Source organism: Coffea eugenioides, chromosome 6 (genome assembly GCF_003713205.1).
Source record: "Coffea eugenioides isolate CCC68of chromosome 6, Ceug_1.0, whole genome shotgun sequence".
In the NCBI taxonomy this organism is placed as follows: Eukaryota; Viridiplantae; Streptophyta; class Magnoliopsida; order Gentianales; family Rubiaceae; genus Coffea; species Coffea eugenioides.
In genome coordinates, this window is record NC_040040.1 from 56,191,870 (window position 1) to 56,214,818 (window position 22,949).

The window sequence follows — 22,949 nt, forward strand, 5'->3', positions numbered from 1 at the left end:
GCTTCCTAAACTCATGATCATCTTTTTATTCTATTTAAAAAGATATTTATTCATATAACATAGCTAAATATTACTTTAAGACGTGAGAATGCCTTTTGACGCGAGAATCGACATTTTTAGATGAAGATCACCGGTTACTCAACAGTTTACATACTCAAGTTGCTTTGCATACTCTTAATTCAAGTACCGTTTTACGTAAAAGTCGACATTTTTAGATGAAAACACCTGGTTACTAAGTACAAGAATCATTGGAGTAGAACAAATCTTATTTTTTTCTTTTATTCTTTTATTCTTTTTTTTTAACAGCAAAGATAATAATAATTTCCTCAAAAGAATAATCATGAGAAGAGTATTGCACTTATTGACCATATTTATCACTTAACTTATAAAATCAGATAAAGAGAAGAAATTTCATTAAATATACAAAAAAAATAGGCATAATTTTCTCCACTTTACAAGATATACTTTCCTATAAATGCACAAATTATAATCACATAATAGTTATTTCCAAATTAAATGAGAAAAGAAGTTTCCAAATCACATATATTTATCTCAAATGTAGAAGGAATTTGAACTACTAATGGTATAAAACTTGTTACCCCTTTGGATAAAATTGAAAAAATTTAAAAATTTTTGGAGCAAATTCGCAAATTTGGACAAGATTTTGAAAAACTTTTGAATTTTAACACAAGTCCAATATTTGCAACTAATAAGTCAATCACATACAATGTATATATAAAACTTGTTACCCCTTTGGATAAAATTGAAAAAATTTAAAAATTTTTGGAGCAAATTCGCAAATTTGGACAAGATTTTGAAAAAATTTTGAATTTTAACACAAGTCCAATATTTGCAACTAATAAGTCAATCACATACAATGTATATAATCTAAATTTTTCCCCCCACACTTAACATGCACATTGTTCTCAATGTGTAAAAAAGGAAATCAAGATAAAGAAAGTGATACTCCCCTATTGTTGCGATTAAACGTGAAGCTTCAAGATCCGTTGTCCATCTGTCTCCCATGCTTCATGAATTCCATTTGATAACTATTAGTAATATTAACCTAAAGATGAAAAATTGAAAACAAAAGTGATAACAAAGGTTTAATAAACAAAATGGTGATCTGTAACTTCAAACCTTTGTTTTGGTGATGTACCTATATAAAATATACAATAAACTACTCAAGGTACAAGAAAATATATGAGGAAAAGAAGAAAAAGAGAATCAAGGAACCTGTATTTTTCTTAAAAAAAAATGTTCTCAGAAAACGCGACTCATCAAAACGCACCATCAAGCCACATTTTGTGAAGTTGCGTTTCTTCACAAATATTGCAAGATCGAAAACGCGACTTCATGTCGCGTTTCTGAAGGCGCGTTTTCGGCTTCTGATCAGGCTGGAAAATGCGACTTCATGTCGCGTTTCTGAAGGCGCGTTTTCGGCTTCTGATCAGGCTGGAAAATGCGACTTCATGTCGCGTTTTTTCGGCTTCTGATCAGGCTGGAAAACGCGACTTGGTAGAAAACGCGACTTCTTGTCGCGTTTTGAAGGCGCGTTTTCTTTAGTATAAGTACAGTATTGAAAACGCGCCTTTGGGAAACGCGACTCCAAGGCACGTTTTTCAAGGCAGGTGCATTTTCTTCTGCGAATTTTTTGCAGAAATCCAACTTTTGAAAAATTACAAATGGCACCCCAATTTCACAAAATGCATCATAGATCATTTGTTTGCTAAAATACTCAATGCATGTACATGTAAAATGATCAAAACATGCATTTTAACCCCCTCTAACGAATCAAAAACAATAATTACTCAAATCGAGGGGTTGAGTTCCTTGATCAAACTTCGTCTTTTTCACCTCATTTGGTCACTTTTGCTTTTATTTCCAATAACTACAAATGAAAAATAACAAAACAACTCAAACAAGTAATTTAAACATAAAATCACACCAAAATAATACAATTTTCAACAAACATTGGGTTGCCTCCCAACAAGCCCTTTTTTTATAGTCATTAGCTTGACTATTGGCCTCACTTTTTAAGGAGGTTTTGTTAATGAATAATCCACCATTTTAGGTCGTGGTGGATCATTAAAAGGTGGCTTAATAGCAAAAGCTACATATTCTAATGATGTGAGAGATGGAAGTGGCTCACCTATCTCAAGTGTTTCATAAATATTACCTTGAATTTGTATCACTTGAGAACTTACCAAAGGGACATCCGCATGGCTTTCTTGGAGAATAATACCTTTAAAACCTATACTCTCAAAACATTCCTCAAGAGGGGTGAAAAATGAGTCATTAAGGCTCACCTCTTAAGGTTCAAGGTTAGTTTCAAATGTATTATCATGTGAAATGGACATTTTCTCATTGAAACACACTAGATTCATCATTTTCATCAAAATGCAATCCACTTTCACATACAACATCCTCACCATTCATGCTAGGGTCATTTTGTATATGATTAGAAGAAATAACTTCACACAATGCATGTAATTGGGTTTGTATTCTACCAAAGTGAGAAGTTAATTCATCTAACATTTCCTCAATTCTAGCAAAACGATCGGAGGTCGCATTAGCTAGATTTTTTATAGCCAAATCAAATTGATTGGAACATTTTTCTATGGCAAGCTCCCAAGATGCATTAGAATCATTAGCTAATGGTTCATTTTCTAGTTCACAAGGTAAAGATGCATTAGCTAATCTTTCTATTGCCAATTCCCAATATGGTTTTGCTTCATATTGGACACATTTGGGTGGATAATCATAAAAACATGGAGAATCACTATAAGTACATTGATTATTCCAACCATAAGCAGAAGAATTATCCCAATTAGCACCATATTGATCAAAACAAGGATTGTAATGCTCTAATTCATCATAATAATCCACATTTTGTGCTTGCATACATGTATGAGTAGCATGATAACGTCCACACAAGTCACAAATCATATGATTAGAATTAAAAACATTAGCATTCCTCTTTTACTCAATTTCATGCATAATGGTGTCCATATGAGCTTGTAACATTATAACATCAAATTTAGCCTTTAAACACTTCAAACCATCTTCAAAAGACATACTTTCGGTAATTTCTTGGTTACCTCTATTGAAGGAGTTTTGCACTTGGTAACCATCCATTGCCGATCTTCCACTTCTCATGCATTGTCTCCTCATATTTTCTACTCTCCTTGATCCCCTAAACATGTCTTTAAAATAACTCAAAAACAAGTTTAGTCAAGAAAAATATATAATTCTAACATAAAAATTTAAAAAATACAAAAACTCACAAAGATACTAAAAACAAAAATTGAGACAATAGACACAACAAACACAAGAAAAACAAGTAAAAATGTCTAAATTAATAAAGTTGCTCTTAGCACCGATACTGATGGGATGTGAAATCGACATTTAATTTATGTTTATTTTCCCTTTTATTTTAGCCAAATATTGTATTAATTGATGGATTCTACTTATATTTGGTTAATGGTGCTAATTGTAGGACAAATAACCAAAACATGATTAAAAGGGACAATTTTCATCTAATTTAGTGGTGGCACGTTGGGGACCTACATTCAAGTCCAGAAGATTCGAGATCTCACGCGCACGAAGCAGTTTCCAAAGAATTGTCGATTCCAAGTCCGAGACTATGCTGGAATAATTATTGCCTTTTTCTATTTAGTAGTTGAGTACTATGAGAAAACTATTTTTTTATTAGGAAAATCTATTAGATTAGCAAGGTTCATATAGACTAGGATTCTAGAGTATTAGGAAGTCTTTCTAGCTTGAGTTTGACGGAAGAAAAGGGAATTTCGTATGTCTTTGTAAGGAATTAGGGAGAAAAGGAAGGAAGGCCAGCCGACTTTGAAGAGGAAAAAAAGGACGGATTCTGTGGGATTACTACTTAGCCAGGGATTTCACGTGATTACTACGGAGCCAAGGGAATAAGAAAAAGAAACGAGGCAGCCGCTTGGCTCTGGGCTCCACTGAGTAGTTTTCTTCTCCTATTAGGTGTCTATCATGTGCGCCGCAAAGGCGATAGCAGGGGACATTTTATTATCCCTTTGGCTGGGGAGTTCGGAGATAATTATTATTCCATCGAGTTTTCTTCCTTCGAATTTGGAGGAGAAAGTTGAGAACAATGATTTGCATGGCTTGTTCTCCATTAATGGAGAACAAATTTTACACTGCTAGTCAAGGGGACAACTGAAGATTTGGTTCAACAATTACTGTGAGGTCTGATTTATTTTAATTGCTTCCTCCATTTATTGGTACTCATATGTTTCCTGCTTTTAACCGTTATAACTCGTGTGGATGATTGATTAGTGCGCAATAATTAATTATTTATATAGGCTATTTTGCTAATTAGGGGTAATTGAATCCGTAATTGTTCGTTATCCCTATCTCAGTGGCAACTGGCGTAATTGGGTTTATGTCAGGGGAACATATGATCTAATTTAAACAAACCCTCGTAGCGTGTTTGTTAGTTAGGATTGGGCCTTTCTAATTATTAATGCAATCTAGAAATTAAATCCTACGGTCGTACCTAGGGTTGTTTCCGGGTTAGAGAAATAGTTAACGGTCGTACCTTAACTATCGAGAAATTAAGGAAAGATTAATTGTTTATCGCGTGCATGACAGCTATAACTAATCTATTTAATAAGTGTGGAATTATCTGTGAATCGATGATCGGTGCATAAACCATTTCTGAAGTGTACCCTTGGCTAGAGCTCTCCCAATTATTTCTGTTAATTAAATTATTTTTCGCATTTGAGTTATTTAGTTCATTAGCATTTAATCCTAAAATCCCCTATTTATCTTGACTCTAAAGGAAGCAAATTTCTCCCCAATCCCTGTGGATTCGACCCTACTCACCACTATATACAAAATCTGTATTATTCTTGAGTAGATAATTATTATTGTACATGTTCGGCACCTGTCAATTTTTGGCGCCGTTGCCGGGGACTGGTGCCTGATTAATTTGTTTCTTTTCGAGTTCATTATTTTTATTTTTATTTTTCCCTCATTTTTTTTATATACAGTTTATGGCTGCTAACATTTCGTATTTTGGTGATAGATTGGATTTTATTTCTAGAAGGGGTTATGAGACTCGTACTTTTTCTAATGATCAATGGGTTGTTGTAAATTGTGGAATTTATTTTGCCTCAAATCATTCAATCGACATATGCCCTGCATTTCAAGATGGTCTAAGTTCTCCAATCGATACTTTTAAAAATTTTCCACCTCAATATCAAACGTGGTATGATCCTTATTCAAACGGGTATGATCAAGGATGGTGGGATGATTATAATTTTAATTATGCGATCAGACCAATGGATTTTCAACAACAAGAGTCTCAAGAAACGTCATCTACATTAGGTATGTCTCTTGAAGAAATAGCTGAATCACTAGCTGATAACACATATCTACTTCAACAGGAGGCACATCAACTTCAACAGGAGACAATGAATCTTCATCAGATGACAATGAATCTTCATCAGGAGACAATAAATTTTCATCAGGAGACACAAGCGAGCATGCGTAACCTGGCAGCTCAAATAGATCAATTGACATCTAAGATAACGCAATTGACTTCTCGAATGAGTGAAGAATTGCCCTCACAGGATATTATCGACCATGAGGAAGATAAGAGTGCAATTATCCTGACAAATGACATGGTACTGCGAGAATCTCAAGAAGAAGGATCTAAAGATTGGTGGGTGTCAAACCAGCAAAAATAAAATTCCTACTCTTAAGTCACGAATTAAGTCCACTATGGTACTGGAGCAGGGACTTAGGCTGTGCAATGGGTTACTAGTTTCACCCTGGTGCCAGAGTTTGCTTGATCCGATATACCAAAGTATCTTAATTACGTGAAAGATAAAATTCGAATATAGCAGTGAGTAGGGTCGAATCCACAGGGACTTGGGAATTTATTTTGAATGAATGTAACATTAAATAAAAATGGGGGGATTGATATGAAACTACCTAATTTAATTGCTCAAATTAAAAATAAGACAATCGCAGATAAAACAAATAACAATAAATATAAAGTAAATTAACGGAAGGAAAATCTCTAGTCAAAGGTATAATCTCCACTAATGGTTCGAATCATTGATCACAGATGCAGAGATAAAATCTTTCATTTACAAATAAACTGGTTATGGTTGTCAACAAGCTCTGACAACCTGCCTAACCTTCCTGATTCGATAACCACAACAAACTCTGTGGTTATTGCCCTAGCCAATTAAGCAGTCCTAAACACGCTCTTAGGATTTAACCTATTGACAGCATTAATCATTAGACTGGCCACCAATTATAACCAACAAACACACACGCTCGGTTTATTTAGGCTATATCATATATTTCCGCAACAACAATTCAAAAGTTTCTACTACAATTGAATCATGTCACTTGCCACATGCACTAAAATTACCCAACAATTACGGATTGAGCACTCTTAGATGGCTGTTAATTACTCACACAATTAAACAGTGATCAAGTATTTAATTGCAAGAAATAATCATATGCATAAGTGAACAGGAAATATATAAATACTTGCAAATTAAAGAACGTAGGCAAATCAATTCGATCTCACAGTTTTGTCGAACCAAAGCTTCGATTTAACCTCTGACTAGATGAAGAAATTAGCCACTCCTCATAGTTGAATTGCAGCCAAAAGTACTACTCGAGTTCTTAATTGAAAAAGGAAAATAAATTGGGAAAAGGAAGGAAAAACGGAACGGAACAGAATGGCCTGCGTTGATTTTCAGAGTCTTCTCCCCTGCCGTTTTCTCCTTTTTCTTTTTTCTAATCCTCTTCAGTTGAACCAGAGGTCTTCTTTTACCTAGCGTCCCCCCAGGGCTTCTTTACCGTTTCTTTCTTTTCTTTCCAAAAATGGGCCTCGTGTGCAATTGAAGCTCAATGGGATGCGGGCTTTCTACTGCATCAGTTGTACTGTTCTTTGCTGTTAACTAACCAAAAGCAAAAGCCCAAAACGCTTGCTAACTTGATGCAGTAACAATCATCAACACCCCATCATCCCTGATGTAGCGGTTTTCAAGTATCAACTAAGAAACTTGTATCAAGATTTTTTTAATGGAATTTCCTCAATTAGGCTTCAATTTCTCCTTTTCTGCCTCAATTGACTTGAAGTTCCTAGAAATCATACAAAAATTCAAATATAAGTAGAATCTAGCAAATTATCACAACATTTGGTCAAAATAAAGGGGAAAATATTAACAAATAAACTGCCTAATTTGCGCATTAACAAATTCCCCCACACCAAGACAATGCTTGCCCTCAAGCATTCACTACCCAAAAATCACAGTCAAGATCACAAATACTTGAATAGCTCCATAAACTTGCACAAGTGTCACATCTTCTCAACAATTTCACCAAAATGAGGATGTTAAAAACTTGACAAACCTCACATGGATAGCAGTGTATACACTCAACCACTCAAAATATGGAAAGGATGTTTATATCACTCAAATCAACAACATGGAATGATTTTACCATATGCTTGCTAATATATCAAATCTCCACCACTTTAATGAACTTGATACAAAAATCAAAGGGTCTTTTATTAAGGATGTAATGGGGCTTGGGTTAAATGTTAGACAAAATGGACCTTTAGGCTAATAATATCAAAAGAAATACCAATAGCTCATTGCATGAAATGAATCGCCCTTTTTTTTTCAATCCCCTAACTCCAAGGCACATCAACAATCGAAGCCAACTCTACATAAGAACCTTCACACAGGCATCAACCCAACTTTCTCAACACTACTACAAGGACACTTCCATATTTTTTTTGTTTTTTTTTGTTTTTTTTTGTTTTTTTTGTTTTTGTCTTTTTGTTTTTGTTTTTGTTTTTGTGCAGCAAAACATAACTAAACTTGAAAGATAAACACAACTGCCAAATCCTTGTAGCAATACTTGATAATTTTCACGCAATAAAACTCAGGCATCCTTTTGACTCAAGGTTCAATAATAAAGTTCAAATAAAAAGGCTTAGGGTGCAAATTTGGGTATCAGACAAAGAAACAGTCAAGGCTCAGATTGGTTAACTAGGTGAAATATGATCAAGGTAGGCTTTTAGAAAGTCAAAAGGGGTTAAACCTAATTGCCCTTCTCATATTAATGCCTCAAATTCAAACATGGTCTCGACATGCATAACAAAACAAGTTCTAGAATATCAAATCATGTGTGATATCACTCATTCAAAGCAAATAGAGCAATTATAAATGTAATGCTCATTAGACCCAAAAGCTCACAAAAAAAATGAAAATATGTCAAATTTTTAAACACCCTTCATTTGAATCAATAGTCAAGAAAACACATTACTTGCACTAGCAATAGAATACCATTCACACTTCCACCTTGACTGAATCAATACGAATCTCAAAAAGTCTTGAAAAATCAGAAACTAGACGAATTAACTCAAAAACTGACCAAAAATACTTAAAATTTTTTCTCTTTTTCATTTTTTTTGAAAGAAAACCAAACTAGAAATTAAAATCAACATGATCTCCCTCCCCCACACCTAAACATTGCCTTGTCCTCAAGGAAAAAATAAAAATAAAGTGTAGAAAGAAAGAAATACTCCCCTGAAGAAATACTAAGTTTCCGGTGGAAAAGGAGGTTGGAAACGAAGGTGCTCGAAATAAGCTGCCAGGTTCTGACCCATGCGGGACAAACGTCGATCCATCTGTTGGATCTGCTCCGTACGAGGACCGACTGCTCGGAGATTCTGCTGATGGTTGAAGGTTCGCTGCTGATCTCGGCGAGGGCCAACAGCTGCTGCTTTATTTGATCCTACCTATCACAAAGAAATTATATCACGTAAATCACTTTTAACAAATCAACAAACACAATCAAACTACTAAAAACAATAACTCTTGGGTTGCCTCCCACGCAGCGCCTTTCTTTAATGTCTTTGGCTAGACAAAATAATGCTTCAATCAGAGAGTTCAGGCACTGCAAGGGTCACCTCCTCAACATTATTAACTTCAAATCCTTCATAAAAAGGTTTGAGACGATGACCATTAACCTTAAAAATCTTGTCAGTGTGAAGACTTTGAATTTGTACTGCACCATGAGGAAACACATTAGTCACAATAAAAGGTCCAATCCAACGAGAACGCAATTTACCAGGAAAAAGTTTAAGTCTAGAGTGAAAAAGAAGTACTTTTTGACCAATACAAAAAATTTTCCTCGAAATTGTTTTATCATGAAATGCTTTTGTCTTTTCCTTGTAAATGCTAGAACTCTCATATGCATCATTTCGGATTTCCTCCAACTCTTGCAATTGCAACTTCCTGTGTTCTCCAGCTTCATCCATCCGCATATTGTAATTTTTAACTGCCCAATATGCCCTATGTTCCAATTCCACAGGTAGATGACAAGGTTTGCCAAAAATTAATCGGTAAGGAGACATACCTATGGGGGTCTTAAAAGCTGTACGGTAAGCCCAAAGTGCATCATCTAAGCGCAAACTCCAATCCTTTTTATTGGGATTCACCGTCTTTTCAAGTATCGATTTGATTTTTTTATTGGAGATTTCTGCTTGACCACTAGTCTGCGGATGATAGGACGTAGAAACCCGGTGAGTGACGCCATATTTCTTCAACAATGCTTCCATTACTCGATTGCAGAAGTGTGTCCCTCGGTCACTGATAATTGCTCTTGGCGTGCCATACCTGACAAAAATATGAGATTTAATAAAATCAACTACAACCTTAGCATTGTCAGTCCTAGTTGCCTTAGCCTCTATCCACTTTGAGACATAATCAACTGCAAGTAATATATACATATTACCAAAAGAGGAAGGAAATGGACCCATAAAATCTATACCCCATACATCGAAAATTTCACAAACCAGTATAGGAGTAAGAGGCATTTGATCTCTATGGCTTAAATTACCTGTCTTTTGACAATTTGCACATGATTTACAAAATAAGTATGCATCACTAAACAAAGTTGGCCAAAATAAACCACACTCTAAAACCTTTCTTGCAGTTCGCTTAGGGCCAAAATGTCCACCACACGCATATGAGTGACAAAAAGATAAAATTGATGGAACCTCTTCTTCAGACACACACCTGCGAATAATTTGGTCAGAACAATATTTCCAAAAGTATGGTTCATCCCACACATAATATTTAACATCACTTTTAATTTTTTCCTTTTGAGCTCTAGACAAATCATTAGGTAGCGTTCTAGTAACAAGATAATTCACTAAATCAGCATACCAGGGAGTTGTCTTTTGAACTACAAAAAGATGCTCATCTGGAAAATTATCTTTCAAGGGAGCAGGTCCTTCACTATTGATCAAACGACTGAGGTGATCAGCAACCATATTTTCAGCACCCCTTTTGTCTTTAATTTCCAGATCAAATTCTTGGAGTAGGAGAATCCACCTTATAAGTCGTGGTTTGGCCTCTTTCTTGTTGAGCAAATATTTCAAAGCTGCTTGGTCAGAATAAATAATGACTTTAGTGCCAAGTAAATAAGAACGGAATTTTTCTAAAGCAAAAACAATAGCTAAAAGCTCCTTTTCCGTAGTCGAATAATTGCATTGGGCACCATCCAAGGTCCTCGAGGCATAATAAATGACATAAGAAGCTCTGCCCTCTTTCTGGCCGAGTACTGCACCAACAGCAAAATTGCTGGCATCACACATTATCTTGAAAGGAAGACTCCAGTTTGGTGGTCGAACCACTGGTGCTGAAGTCAATGATCCCTTGAGCGTGTCAAATGCACTCTTGCAATTATCATCAAAATGAAATACCACATCCTTTTGAAGTAATTTGCATAGAGGATGGGATATCTTTGAAAAATCTTTGATGAAACGCCTATAAAAACCTGCATGGCCAAGAAAAGAGCGAACTTCCCGCACACTTGCGGGGTAAGGTAAACATTTGATAATTTCTACCTTAGCCTTATCTACCTCAATTCCTTTAGCAGATACCACATGGCCTAAAATTATGCCTTGGTCTACCATAAAATGGCATTTCTCATAATTTAAGACAAGATTAGTCTCAATGCACCTTTTAAGAATTTTTGTGAGGTTAATTAAACATTCATCAAAAGAATTACCATAGACAGTAAAATCATCCATAAACACTTCTATGATATTCTCCACATAATCAGAAAATATACTAACCATACACCTTTGGAATGTAGCAGGCGCATTACAAAGACCAAAAGGCATTCGTCTATAGGCAAATGTACCAAAAGGGCAAGTAAATGTGGTTTTCTCTTGATCTTCAGGCGCCACTGGAATTTGTAGAAAACCTGAAAAACCATCAAGACAGCAATAATGAGATTTTCCTGCCAACCTTTCCAACATCTGATCAATAAAAGGCAATGGAAAATGATCTTTACGAGTTAATGCATTTAATTTTCTAAAATCGGTACAAACTCTCCACCCATTTTGAACTCGAGTGGGCACTAACTCACCTTTAGGATTTTCAATAACAGTAATTCCTGTCTTTTTAGGAACTACTTGAACAGGACTTACCCACTTACTATCCGAAATGGGATAGATTATACCTGTGTCAAGAAGTTTTAAAACTTCTTTCTTCACTACCTCCATCATTGGTGGGTTCAATCTCCGTTGAGCCTCTCTCGAAGGCTTAGCACCATCTTCTAACAAGATGCGATGCATGCAAGTGGCTGGACTTAATCCTTTTATGTCAGCCACTGTCCATCCTATTGCCTCCTTGTGGTCCTTCAACACCCGAATTAGTTTTTCTTCCTCTAAAGCAGTCAATTTACTGGAAATTATTACTGGGAGTGTATCTCCATCTCCCAAGAATGCATACTTTAAATTATCCGGTAACTGCTTTAATTCCACCTTCGGGGCTTGCACAATAGATGGCAAAAGCTGTGAATGAGACAAAGGTAATTCCAAGTAAGACACATTGGAAAATTCTGGACAAAGAGAATTCAATTCAAAAATAACTTCCTGCAATTCAAAAGGAAAAACAAACTTCCCTTTTATCTTTTGCAAATTTTCCTGACAGAGACCAGTAGAAATAGCAACCTTCAACGCATCGTCATTATTAAATTCAAAATTTTGCTGCGCCAAAGAATCAATTACATCTATAACAAAAATTGAATGAGATTCACCAGGATATTTCATGGCATCATAAATACTAAATTTAATAACATCACCATCAAATTCCATAGTCAATGTGCCAGTGAAAACATCAATTTTTGTTCTAGCAGTTTTCAAAAATGGTCTCCCTAACAGTATTGGAGATGAATTAGAATTATCATCCTCCATATCAAGCACATAAAAATCTGCAGGAAAAATCAAATTATCAATTTGCACTAAAATATCCTCCAAAACTCCATCAGGATAGGCATTTGATCGATCAGCCAGTTGAATTATTACGCCCGTCTCTTTTAAAGGCCCAAAGTTCATCAAATTATAAATAGAACGAGGCATAACATTTATCGAAGCACCCAAATCCAACATAGCTTTTTCAATTTTAATATTGCCTATTTTACAAGGGACAGTAAACATACCCGGGTCCTTGCATTTAGGAGGCAATTTTTTCTGCAGAACTGCCGAGACATTTTCTCCCATATGCACTTTCTCGTTTCCTTTCAACTTTTTCTTACCAGTGCATAACTCCTTCAAAAATTTAGCATATCTAGGAATTTGCTTAATTGCATCTAAAAGAGGGATATTTACCTCAACTTTTCGAAAAGTGTCCAAAATCTCCTGTTCTTGCTCTTGCTTTTTGGACTTTGCCAGTCGACTAGGAAATGGAGGCTGGAGGTGTAACCACTTGTGTTGATTTTTCTCCAAAATCTGGCTCCGTTTGGATTAGCTGTTTTTGAGGTTGTTTTTCAAAAACAGCACTGTAGCATTTCGTTTTTGAAATACAAGTCCGTTTGGATTAGTTGTTTTTGAGGTTGTTTTTCAAAAACTATATGAAAAGCTTTTACTGTAGATATTTTTTTGATTATTTTTAGAGGTATTTTTAAAACATATTTTTGTGTATTTGTATAATTTATAATTTTTATAATTTTATTTTTATATACATTTATGCATTTATAATACATTTATAAATATTTAATAAATAAATATATTTATATATTCGCTAAAAAATATATAAATGTATTATAAATGTATTATATTATATATAATACATAATACAAATATATTTATAAATGTATAAGTGTATATTATTATAAATGTATAAATTATAAATGAATATTGTATAAATGTATAAATTATAAATGAATATTATATAAATGTATAAATTATAAATTATAAATTATAATTTTTATATAAATATACATTTATACATTTATAATACATTTATAAATATTTATATAAAAATATAAAAATATATTATAAATATATTATATTATATATAATACATAATATAAATATATTTATAAATGTATAAGTGTATATTATTGTAAATTTATAAATTATAAATGAATATTATATAAATGTATAAATGTATAAATTATATTTTTAATTTTTAATTTTTATATAAATATACATTTATGCATTTATAATACATTTATAAATATTTATAAATAAATATATTCATGTATTTATATAAAAATATATAAATGTACTATAAATGTATTATATTACATATAACACATAATATAAATATATTTATAAATGTATAAGTGTATATTATTATAAATGTATAAATTACAAATAAATATTATATAAATGTATAAATTATAATTTTATTAATATATATTAATATTATGTATAAATGTATTAATATAATTAATATAAATGTACAAATGTATTAATATTATGTATAAATGTAAAATTAATATTATATATATTAATATAAATGTATAAATGTATTATAAATGCATTATATTATATATAATACATAATATAAATGTATATTATAAATATACATTAATATATATGTTATGTATAAATGTACATTTACATAAATGTGTAATATATATAATATATAATATATATTATATTCATATAAATATATAAAAATATTTTTTAAGTAAAATAAAATATTTATAATATGTATAAATAAATATATAAATATTTAATATATATATAATATACATTAATATTAATTATAAATATTATAATATTATAAATATGGTGTTTATATAATATTTCAATTTGTAATATTTATTGTATATTTCATTACATAAATATTCATATAATATATAATATATAAATATATAATATATAACTTTCAATTTGTATAATATACATAATGTTGTATATATATAATATAATATACATAATATAATATATTATACATAATATACATTATTACATTATTACATATTATGTATATTATATATTATACCTAACATTATTATACATTATTATACACAATAATGTACATAATAATATTATACATTAATAATGTATATATTATAATATAATGTACATAATATATTATGTATAAATATTTACACATTTATGTTTACAATATTACATATTATGTATATTATATTATGTATAATATACAATATTATGTATAATATTAATGTATATAAATATTTATATAATATATACTATATATATAATTTTCAATTTGTATATTTCAATTTATATTAATATATATATAATATACATAATTGAAATATACATATGTAGTTATTTTTGATATAATGTTTGGATATGGTGTTTTTGGAGTTGTTTTGGAAATACACATTTACTGTAGCATTTGGAATGTGAAAAACAGTTTTTCAAAAACAGCCCCAAAAACAAGGGATCCAAACACACCACTCTGGTTGTTCCAAGGCCCTAGGTTGAGACACATTCCCCTCTTTTTCGAGCTCTTCCTCGATTGCTTGTTCAGAAATTCTCTTGCTCGGCTCAGGCAACTCTTTGCCACTTCTTAATGTGATGGCAATGGCATTTTGCTTGGGGTTGACAATTGTCTGTGAGGGTAGCTTTCCAGATAATTGGGACTCCAATCTATTGACTGTGGAAGCTAACTGGCTCATTTGATTCTCCAAATTATGAATGCTAGTTTTCGTCTCCTGTTGAAATTGTTGAGTGTTAGTAGCCAAAGATTTCACAATATCCTCAAGTGACATACCTGATTTAGGAGCAGGTTGTTGCTGTGAAAGTTGAGGTCTAGGTTGATATTGTGGCTGTTGTGGAAATCCTGGTGGCCTTGCTGCATAACTAAAATTAGGATGATCCCTCCATCCTGGATTATAGGTGTTTGCATAGGGATCATACCGCCTCTGAGGTGGTCCCGAAATCCAACTACATTAGCCTGCTCAGTCGAATCATCTTGGAGTGTGGGGCACATATCTGTTGGATGACTCGAACCATAGCAGATTCCACATGTTTTCAATTGCTGCATTTGTCCTATAGCTAACTTTTCAACCAAAGAAGTTAGACAATCTAATCTTTGCTCTATTGAAGAATTACTTACCTCATTGACTCTACGAGTTGTGTTATCCTGCCTGTCTCCAAATTGTTGAGCATTTGCAGCCATACTCGATATCAAATTTCTTGCCTCCGTGGGTGTTTTATTCACTAAGGAGCCCCCACTGGCAGCATCAATAATTCTTCTGTCAGTTTGGGACAGACCCTCATAAAAATACTGGATGAGGAGTTGGTCAGGAATTTGATGATGAGGACAACTAGCACATAGTTGCTTGAATCTTTCCCAATATTCATGTAGAGTCTCTCCATTGAATTGTCGAATTCCACAGATGTCTTTCCTAATGCTTGCAGCTCGGGATGCAGGAAAGAATTTTTCTAGGAAATGCTTCTTCATGTCTGTCCATGTGGATATTGACCCAGAGGGCAAATAATAGAGCCAATTCTTAGCTTTATCGGCTAAGGAAAATGGAAAGGCTCTTAATTTAATTTGCTCCTCTGTGACTCCCTGGGGTTTCATTGTCGAGCAAACCACATGGAATTCTTTGAGATGCTTGTGGGGATCTTCACCTGGTAAGCCATGAAAAGAAGGAAGTAAATGGATTAGTCCAGATTTTAACTCAAATGCAACCTCTAATCTAGGATAAGTAATGCAAAGAGGCTGTTGATTTAAATCTGGTGCAGCCAATTCTCTCAATGTCCGTTCATTAGCCATGGTGCTATTTATCTCTTCCGTCTCACTAAATGAATCCATAAAATCTACTACTGAATTATGTCCAGTAGATGAGGAGGATGCCTCTGCTCGTTCTCTTGTTGCTTTTCTCAATGCACGAGCAGTCTTCTCTATCTCAGGATTATATTGCAGTTCACCTGTACGAGAAGATCTAGGCATAAACCAGTAACAATAAAAATAAAAATAAAAATAAAAAATAAACAAAGAAAATAAAATTCAAAGAAAATAAATTTATTTTGACACCAAGTCCCCGGCAACGGCGCCAAAATTTGGTGGGTGTCAAACCTGCAAAAATAAAATTCCTACTCTTAAGTCACGAATTAAGTCCACTATGGTACTGGAGCAGGGACTTAGGCTGTGCAATGGGTTACTAGCTTCACCCTGGTGCCAGAGTTTGCTTGATCCGATATACCAAAGTATCTTAATTACGTGAAAGATAAAATTCGAATATAACAGTGAGCAGGGTCGAATCCACAGGGACTTGGGAATTTATTTTGAATGAATGTAACATTAAATAAAAATGGGGGGATTGATATGAAACTACCTAATTTAATTGCTCAAATTAAAAATAAGACAATCGCAGATAAAATAAATAACAATAAATATAAAGTAAATTAACGGAAGGAAAATCTCTAGTCAAAGGTATAATCTCCACTAATGGTTCGAATCATTGATCACAGATGCAGAGATAAAATCTTTCATTTACAAATAAACTGGTTATGGTTGTCAACAAGCTCTGACAACCTGCCTAACCTTCCTGATTCGATAACCACAACAAGCTCTGTGGTTATTGCCCTAGCCAATTAAGCAGTCCTAAACACGCTCTTAGGATTTAACCTATTGACAGCATTAATCATTAGACTGGCCACCAATTATAACCAACAAACACACACGCTCGGTTTATTTAGGCTATATCATATATTTCCGCAACAACAATTCAAAAGTTTCTACTACAATTGAATCATGTCACTTGCCACATGCACTAAAATTACCCAACAATTACGGATTGAGCACTCTTAGATGGCTGTTAATTACTCACACAATTAAACAGTGATCAAGTATTTAATTGCAAGAAATAATCATATGCATAAGTGAACAGGAAATATATAAATACTTGCAAATTAAAGAACGTAGGCAAATCAATTCGATTTCACAGTTTTGTCGAACCAAAGCTTCGATTTAACCTTTGACTGGATGAAGAAATTAGCCACTCCTCATAGTTGAATTGCAGCCAAAAGTACTACTCGAGTTCTTAATTGAAAAAGGAAAATAAATTGGGAAAAGGAAGGAAAAACGGAACGAAACAGAATGGCCTGCGTTGATTTTCAGAGTCTTCTCCCCTGCCGTTTTCTCCATTTTCTTTTTTCTAATCCTCTTCAGTTGAACCAGAGGTCTTCTTTTACCTAGCGTCCCCCCAGGGCTTCTTTAGCGTTTCTTTATTTTCTTTCCAAAAATGGGCCTCGTGTGCAATTGAAGCTCAATGGGATGCGGGCTTTCTACTGCATCAGTTGTACTGTTCTTTGCTGTTAACTAACCAAAAGCAAAACCCCAAAACGCTTGCTAACTTGATGCAGTAACAATCATCAACACCCCATCATCCCTGATGTAGCGGTTTTCAAGTATCAACTAAGAAACTTGTATCAAGATTTTCTTAATGAAATTTCCTCAATTAGGCTTCAATTTCTCCTTTTCTGCCTCAATTGACTTGAAGTTCCTAGAAATCACACAAAAATTCAAATATAAGTAGAATCTAGCAAATTATCACAACATTTGGTCAAAATAAAGGGGAAAATATTAACAAATAAACTGCCTAATTTGCGCATTAACAAAGATGTAGTTGAAAAGAAAGTTGAAGTACGAGACATGAGACCCCAACATCAAATGGTTCAAGTGAATGAATTCAGTGAACAATTTCCAAATGCGGTGACATCTCCTCCATTCCTTAATCAATATTTCTCTAATTCTTATTTTTTAATTCCTGTTAGTGAGATTGATTTGATTATACCAAAAGATTTTAAATTTCATGACAGAAATAAGTTAAGAGTTGCAATGGCAAAATATCTCGAACTAATAAGTGCTCATGATGGAGGAGTGAGTGAAGATTTAAGATCATCACTTGTTTGTTTGGCGCCATCTACTAATCCATGGAAGACCGTAACTCGTGTGCTCAAGGATTACTCAATTTACGAGTGCTATCAGGATTACATAGAAGATGAAGTACTGAAACGTACTACACGATTTTATCCTCCATGAATAAACATGGCAATGTCTAGTCAAAGACATTAAAGAAAGGCGCTACTTGGTAGGCAATCCAAGGCCTTTGTTTTAGTTTTCTTATATTTTTGGCGTTTTTGTTAAGTGTTAGTTGCATTTAGTGATTTGTTACTTTTGTGGCAGGAAGTTGGCAGTTAGAAGTGCCCACGGTAGGTGGTCACGCCTAAGAAAGGAAATTTTAATTTGGCAGACAGAAGACTACCCAACAGTTAGGCGTGCCTACGCCAGATGGTCACGCTTAAGGAACTCAATTTCTAAAAATTGGTCAGAAGACTCTCTAGTAGTTAGGCTTGCCCACGCCAGGTGGTGACGCTTAAGCATCTTAATTTCGCACGGTTGGTCAGAAGACTTGAAGGTAGTTAGTCGTGCCCACGCCTAACACAGGGGTTCCTTTCTTCAAAAAAAAAATTTCTTTCTTTTCTTTTTCTTTTTCCTTTTCTCTTTTCTCTCTTTCTCTCTCTCTTTTCTTCTTCGCTCCCTTTCCTTTTTATTCCTTTCTTTTCTTTTCCGGCTGCTAGACCGCAACCAAAGGACAACAAATTCCACTGCCACCGTTGCGCTGTTCAACGTGGGTCGTCAGTTCCTAAGTATCGCTGCTCATCGCTCATAATTCTTCCTCATCTATCGTGAGCCACCTGACATCCTTAGCTGCCGATCATTGCCTTCATCGTCATCAGTTTTTCCATCGAGCTCTACATGTCTTGTGCCTCTAACCTACAGCTATGCCACTACCCCCTTTGATGATCAGGAAAGTTTCGTTATCCCTTTTTGCTTTGAATTTTATTCTTTATTGCTTACATTTGGGACAATGTAAGATTTAGGTGTGGGGGGGAGTAGTATATTGGTATTTTATTGAAAAAGTGCAGGTGTGGGCAATTTTGTTGGAAATTTTTTTGTTTGATTGTTCCTGATAAACGATGGCTAGATGTCTCAAATTTTTATACTGCCAAGATTCTATTCTCTAAGGTGTTAAGTATGGAATTGTTAAGTTTAAGGATATCTCTTTGGTGAATATTTGAGATTTTGTGATTTTTACACTTTTTGGTTAACTTCTCTAAATATTGCAAATATTTGTCAAGCAATTTTTTTTATGCAAATTGGTTCAGCTATTAATCTTAGTTCTCCATTTTTAAGAAATGAAGCGGGTTTGTGTGATTTTTAATTTTAATTTGGTGCTTATTTATGCATAGTATTCAGCTATACTCCGCTAACCGGAGGTCTTCACCACAAGTGTTGACTTTCGCGTCAAAAAGCCACGATAACTAATAGTATGTGGTCTTTTAGCGATAAAAGTTGAGTAACCGGGCTCCTTCATTTGGTCAATGTCGGAGTTCGCGTCAAAACGCTTAAATGGCTAAAGACTAAACATTCCCCCCTGAAGAAAAAAAAATCAATCAAGTGTGGGAATATTTTAGAGAAAAAAAGGGCTAATAGTGAAAAATGTGAATGAATTGTTAACCTGTTGATCCATGAATTTTAATGTTGAAATTTTGCTTAATAGTCGAACCATTTGCTTATGAATGCTGGTTGAATATTTTATATTCTTAGATAGTTAGTTATAAATTGAAAAAGTTCTTGATCTTGAAAGCTACCTGGAGAGATATTTCTTGCAAATTGTCACTAATACTTGACATGTGTTTTAATTGTATCTTGGCAATAGAAGATTTGAACAACAACCATTGTTTGAATTTGATTATTTGATTGGTGTTCTCGTGCTTGAGGACAAGCATGGTTTAGGTGTGGGGGAAATTGGTAGGATGTGAAATTGACATTTAATTTATGTTTATTTTCCCTTTTATTTTAACCAAATATTGTATTAATTGATGGATTCTACTTATATTTGGTTAATGGTGCTAATTGTAGGACAAATAACAAAAATATGATTAAAAGGGATAATTTCCATCTAATTTAGTGGTGGCATGTTCGGGACCTACATTCAAGTCCAGAAGATTCGAGATCTCACGCGCACGAGGCAGTTTCCAAAGAATTGTCGATTCCAAGTCCGAGGCTATGCTGGAATAATTATTGCCTTTTTCCATTTAGCAGTTGAGTACTGTGAGAAAACTATTTTTTTATTAGGAAAATCTATTACATTAGAAAGGTTCATAAAGACTAGGATTCTAGAGTATTAGGAAGTCTTTCTAGCTTGAGTTTGACGGAAGAAAATGGACTTTCGTATGTCTTTGTAAGGAATTAGGGAGAAAAGGAAGGAAGGCCAGCCGACTTTGAAGAGGAAAAAAAGGACAAATTCCGCGGGATTACTACTTACCCAAGGATTTCACGTGATTACTACGGAGCCAAGGGAATAAGAAAAAGAGATGAGGCAGCCGCTTGGCTATGGGCTCCGCTGAGTAGTTTTCTTCTCCTATTAGGTGTCTACCATGTGCGCCGCAAAGGCGATAGCAGGGGACATTTAATTATCCCTTTGGCTGGGGAGTTCGGAGATAATTATTATTCCATCGAGTTTTCTTCCTTCGAATTTGGAGGAGAAAGTTGAGAACAATAATTTGCATGGCTTGTTCTCCATTAATGGAGAACTAATTTTACACTGCTAGTCAAGGGGACAACCGAAGATTTGGTTCAACAATTACTGTGAGATCTGATTTATTTTAATTGCTTCCTCTATTTATTGGTACTCATATATTTCCTGCTTTTAACCGTTATAGCTCGTGTGGATGATTGATTAGTGCGCAATAATTAATTATTCATACAGGCTATTTTGCTAATTAGGGGTAATTGAATCCGTAATTGTTCGTTATCCCTGTCTCAGTGGCAACTGGCGTAATTGGGTTTATGTCAGGGGAACATATGATCTAATTTAAACAAACCCTCGTAGCGTGTTTGTTAGTTAGGATTGGGCCTTTCTAATTATTAATGCAATCTAGAAATTAAATCATACGGTCGTACCTAGGGTTGTTTTCGGGTTAGAGAATTAGTTAACTGTCGTACCTTAACTATCGAGAAATTATGGAAAGGTTGGTTGTTTATTGCGTGCATGACAACTATAACTAATCTATTTAATAAGTGTGGAATTATCTGTGAATCGATGATCGGTTCATGAACCATTTCTGAAGTGTACCCTTGGCTAGAGCTCTCCCAATTATTTCTGTTAATTAAATTATTTTTCGCATTTGAGTTATTTAGTTCATTAGCATTTAATCCTAAAACCCCTTATTTATCTTGACTCTAAAGGAAGCAAATTTCTCCTCAGTCCCTGTGGATTCGACCCTATTTACAACTATATACAAAATTTGTATTATTCTTGAGTAGATAATTATTATTGTACAGGTTAGGCACCTGTCAATTTTTGGCGCCGTTGCTGGGGACTGGTGCCTGATTAATTTGTTTCTTTTGAGTTCATTATTTTTTTTTATTTTTCCCTTATTTTTTTTATATTAGTTTATGGCTGCTAACATTCCGTATTTTGGTGATAGATTTTTTATTTCTAGAGGGGTTATGAGACTCGTACTTTTTCTAATGATCAAGGGTTGCAAATTGTGGAACTTATTTTGCCTCAAATCATTCAATCGACATATGCCCTGCATTTCAAGATGGTCTAAGTTCTCCAATCGATACTTTTAAAAATTTTCCACCTCAATATCAAACGTGGTATGACCCTTATTCAAACGGGTATGATCAAGGATGGTGGGATGATTATAATTTTAATTATGCGACCAAGCCAATAGATTTTCAACAACAGGAGTCTCAAAAAACGTCATCTACGTTAGGTATGTCTCTTGAAGAAATAGTTGAATTCTAGCTGATAACACATATCTACTTCAACAGGAGGCAAATCAACTTCAACAGGAGACAATGAATCTTCATCAGATGACAATGAATCTTCATCAGGAGACAATAAAATTTCATCAGGAGACACAAGCGAACATGCGTAACCTGGCAGCTCAAATGGATCAATTGACATCTAAGATAACGCAATTGACTTCTCGAATGAGTGAAGAATTGCCCTCACAGGATATTATTGACCATGAGGAAGATGAGAGTGCAATTATCCTGACAAATGACATGGTACTGCGAGAATCTGAAGAAGAAAAGATTTGAAAAGAAAGTTGAAGTGCGAGACATGAGACCCCAACATAAAATGGTTCAAGTGAACAATTTTCAAATGCGGTGACATCTCCTCCATTCCTTAATCAATATTTTTCTAACTATTATTTTTTAATTCCTGTTACTGAGATTGATTTTATTATACCAAAAAATTTTAAATTTCATGACAGGAATAAGTTAGGAGTTGCAATGGCAAAATATCTCGAAATAATAAGTGCTCATGATGGAGGAGTGAATGAAGATTTAAGGTCATCACTTGTTTGTTTGGCGCCATCTACTAATCCATGGAAGACCGTAACTCGTGTGCTCAAGAATTACTCTATTTACGAGTGCTATCAGGATTACATAGAAGATGAAGTACTGAAACGAGCTACACGATTTTATCCTTCATGAATAAACATGGCAATGTCTAGCCAAAGACATTAAAGAAAGGCGCTACTTGGGAGGCAATCCAAGGCCTTTGTTTTAGTTTTCCTATGTTTTTGGAGTTTTTGTTAAATGTCAGTT

The 22,949-nt window shown here is 34.0% G+C and overlaps 1 protein-coding gene across 1 annotated transcript in view; it reads right to left on the reverse strand.

Annotated features, from left to right (window-relative positions):
- LOC113774491 overlaps positions 1-22,299 on the reverse strand; it is a 32,544-nt gene extending 10,245 nt beyond the window's left edge. Inside the window, exons 1-8 of the mRNA XM_027319018.1 lie at positions 22,146-22,299; positions 15,075-16,240; positions 14,791-14,970; positions 12,050-12,787; positions 11,426-11,995; positions 8,993-10,951; positions 8,686-8,821; positions 5,428-5,543 (exon numbers count right to left, since the gene is read on the reverse strand). Of these exons, the coding sequence (XP_027174819.1) occupies positions 5,428-5,543; positions 8,686-8,821; positions 8,993-10,951; positions 11,426-11,995; positions 12,050-12,787; positions 14,791-14,970; positions 15,075-16,240; positions 22,146-22,299 (5,019 nt within the window). The remainder of the gene's footprint in view (positions 1-5,427; positions 5,544-8,685; positions 8,822-8,992; positions 10,952-11,425; positions 11,996-12,049; positions 12,788-14,790; positions 14,971-15,074; positions 16,241-22,145) is intronic.
- Between the last annotated feature and the right edge of the window lie 650 nt (positions 22,300-22,949).